The sequence below is a fragment of the Frankliniella occidentalis genome, unplaced genomic scaffold, assembly GCF_000697945.3.
Source record: "Frankliniella occidentalis isolate FOCC.00 unplaced genomic scaffold, Focc_3.1 Scaffold41, whole genome shotgun sequence".
NCBI classification, from domain to species: domain Eukaryota; kingdom Metazoa; phylum Arthropoda; class Insecta; order Thysanoptera; family Thripidae; genus Frankliniella; species Frankliniella occidentalis.
This window is the reverse complement of record NW_026267171.1, coordinates 2167666-2170978: the sequence shown is the minus strand read 5'-3', so window position 1 is coordinate 2170978 and position 3313 is coordinate 2167666. Positions and strand designations below refer to the sequence as shown.

General features: G+C 62.1%; 1 protein-coding gene across 10 annotated transcripts in view; it reads right to left on the bottom strand.

Moving 5' to 3' along the window:
• The window catches only part of LOC113216089 (neurabin-1), a 25611-nt gene that overhangs the window by 16612 nt on the left and 5686 nt on the right, over window positions 1-3313 (bottom strand). For 5 of the 10 annotated variants that reach the window (XM_052266712.1, XM_052266715.1, XM_026435825.2 and 2 more), the window contains exon 1: window positions 1124-1361. In XM_052266712.1, the coding sequence (XP_052122672.1) occupies window positions 1124-1132 (9 nt within the window). In that variant the 5' untranslated portion in view covers window positions 1133-1361. Of the gene's footprint in view, window positions 1-1123; window positions 1377-3313 lie in introns of those variants that run through there. The other 5 variants (XM_026435809.2, XM_026435856.2, XM_052266713.1 and 2 more) reach the window with 4 other exon arrangements.

Below are 3313 nucleotides of genomic sequence, written 5' to 3'. Positions count from 1 at the left end.
CCCCCTCTCTGCCCACCCCACCCCCTTTTCCTTAATTAGGCGACGTGCTGAATCAATTACAACAGCCGAGGTATCAAGAAGCCTCTTCGAGAGGGGTACTGGGTACTTATGCCGCCGTATTGGGAAAGAATCAAGCTTTTTCAACATCACGACAACGTTCGGAGCGCCACAACGAAATTGTACTCCGTCTTCATCGGATTAAGAACTTTTGCAGCCGAAGCTGCAACCGTAGTTCTAGAAAATGTTGATGAATGCGAGTTTAGAACTAAATGCGGTACAAGGACCACGAGGGTAACTCTTTAACTACTGAATGGTGAACACACGTCACTAGTTTTCTGCATCCAGTTATCCAATAATCCAGGATCCACACAATAAACACGCGTCTTTCGATCGAAAAATTGAAACAACACAAGCAAAAGAAAAACGCGCTTTCTTTTTTTAAAACGTTCGCGCGCGGGTTCATCAGCACGTCGCGGTCACGTCAGCGAACGACAGAACTATGTGGCTTATCCGAACCGAGGAGAATTTGCACAGAAACCGACAGCACGTTGTGCGTTGCGTGGGCGTGCTACCGGAGGGAACCTCAGACTAAAACTGATCTGCTTTGAGGAGAACGCAGAGGAGAGCCAGGGAGAGGAACTGGAGAGGAACTGGAGAGGTGGGAGGGGAGGGACGAGGTGGAGGAGGAGAGATACGGTGTGTGCTGCCCACCCAGCCCTGACGCTTACCTGTTGCCCTCAACCGGGATGGTAAGGTAAGGTGTGGAACTTAAGATAGTGTCGTCAACCCTCAAACGTCATTTACTACTTTTTAAACATCACCTCGCTCTTAAAAACAAACAATTACAAAGAAAATAAAAAGGTGTCCCCCGGATGCCCGATGCACCCTCCATCGCTAACTCTAGGCTAACTCGCTAATGAAGATGTTAAGCAGTGCTCCGTTACCATGCATGCAGCCCGTGGGACTCCTCCTGCCGCCCCCGAGCGGTGGGGCAGGCGGAGCCCCCCCCCCCCCCCCCCCCCCCCGGGGGGGGGGGGGGGGGGGGCCCCCCCCCCCCCCCCCCCTGAGGTAGGTGCGAAGTCAGCATGCACCCCCCCTCTCCTCCACGGCAGGTCGCGCTTACCTCACGCATGGATCATGTTCGCGAAGTCCCGCTCGCCGGGGCCTCTCCCAGTCGCAGCCGCGTGGTCGCCATGGTCAAACTGAAACAGGGACACAAATATTGGAAATGAGAGTCAACTTACAATTCAACGCGCTAGTTTTGATTCGTTTCTGTGCTGTGCTGTCCGCGCTGTTCTCGAATAACCATTAGTTTGCACGTGTTCCGGCCATGCCAACCACGTTGGATATGGATGCGTCTACAGTGTCAGCGAAAAACTCATCGGGCAAGAGAGTTAGATAAGATTAAAAGAAGTCAGGCAGTGCGTCAGCCGAGAGGGTTGGGAGGAAGTAGTGCGACGTCCGACAGCCGGGAGCGCGTCCTGCCGCCCCCCCCTCCCCTGAAGCTACAACAAAAATAGTCTGGTTGTCCCACTAGGTGATGCAGGAGCCGGGCCCGGGCGGCCCTGCATTGGGGGTCTTTCTTTTCGTCTTGACACACACACACACACCTCTCACACACTGATACACGGCGGCTAGTAGGCCAGGCCAAGCCGCCAGGAGGCCGGGGGCGCGGGAGGCGGCGCCGCCACGAGGCTTCTCCTTTACAATTGGATTCGAACAGCCGGCCGGTCAAAGCATGGCGCGGCGTGGTGCCGAACCGCGCGGGGGCGAGCCTATATGGGCGGCTTTGCGTGTCTGCACGGCGGGCAGGATCGAAGTGTTGCCTACCTCACGGGCGGGCGGGGCTCCACAGCCGGCAGGGCGGACAGGGCTGCTCAGCACGCGACTCGGCACGCACCGCCCTGCCCTGCCCTGCCGTGAGAGACGCCCGACATGGCGACTAATTAAACGGAGAGGGTAAGGCGGGGCCGCCCGTGCCATGTGTTGTGCTCAGCCAAACTTGACCCGGCGCGCCCCCCGCCACGCCCCGGCCGGGCGCCTGCGGCCGCACGCCATAGGCAGCACGCGCGCGCGCGCGCACGAGGCGTGCCTACCTCACAGGGGCTCGCGGGGCCCGACCCGAACGAACCCACGGGAGGAAGGGGGACTAATGAAATGAAAGCGCCTCCATCCCCGCTCGTCTACAGCGCGTTCTGTTCCGCGCGCCCTTCCCTCCTTTCACACGAACGCGCAGATTCCGCTACAGCAAAGGGCTCTGCTCCGCTGCTCCAGGCTATCCCATCCAGCCCAGCCCGGGGATGCCCTCGCCGCGTGCGCCGCGCCGGTCGGGCTCTGTTCTGTTCGATCATCCGCGAACCGCGAACACGCCCCGCGCGCCGGCGCTGTGGCCGGGGCCGGGCCTCGGGCCGGGCTAAAGGCGCACCGGAGCGCGTCCGATCGCAAGACGAGACCCCCTTCTTCCTCCCCGCCGCTGGCGCGTAACTTCGCTGCGCTCCCGCCCGAGCGCGCGCGCGCGCGCGCGCGTGGACTGCGGACTTGCGCAACATACCGCGCCGCGCGCTCCTCGCAAAAACGAGAGAAGCAGGCGACTTCATCAAATGCACAACGACGGCGGCGGCGGCGACACGCGCCAGGTGCGTCTGCAGAGGCAGGTGGTGCAAATCTGCCGCGACAGCTGCCGGCAGGAAGCGCACCGCAGCAGTGCATCGGAGCCACGGCGGCGGAGCCCGCATGCGCGCCGCGAGGCAATCTCTCGCCGCCGATCGCACACGGAGGATGTCCATGTGCTGTACGGGGACAAAGTCTACGCGCGGCACAACACGGCCAAACGTGACACGGCCCGGTGACGCGACACGAGCGTGACGAGCATGACGTGACGTGATAATGGGGGTTGTCCGACAGACACACACGGGGCCCCGGACCGGCCGGACCTAGCGGACCGGACCGACCAGAGGAAATCAAGCGGACTGCCGCTAATTTCCCCCTCGTACCTAACCGTCGAGTCGGCTCGGCCGGCCCGGTCCGGCCTGGTGGAGCGGGCGGGCCGCAAAGTCCCCGCACGTCCCGCAGCGTCCCTCCGCATCCCCCGCCCGGCCCCTGCCCGCCCGCGCACATCTCCACCGAGACTTTTCCGCCGCAGAAAAGTCGGCGCAGAGTTCATAATTCACCCGCCCGCGCGCACAGCGCAACCTCGCCCTTCAGATAAAACCGTCGAAAAACTTTCATGGATGTGGCTTGTCGTGTCGCTCTTGCTCCAGCCGGCCGGTGTGCGGCGGGGGCGGCGCGGGGGCGGCGGAGGCCGCGCGGGGGC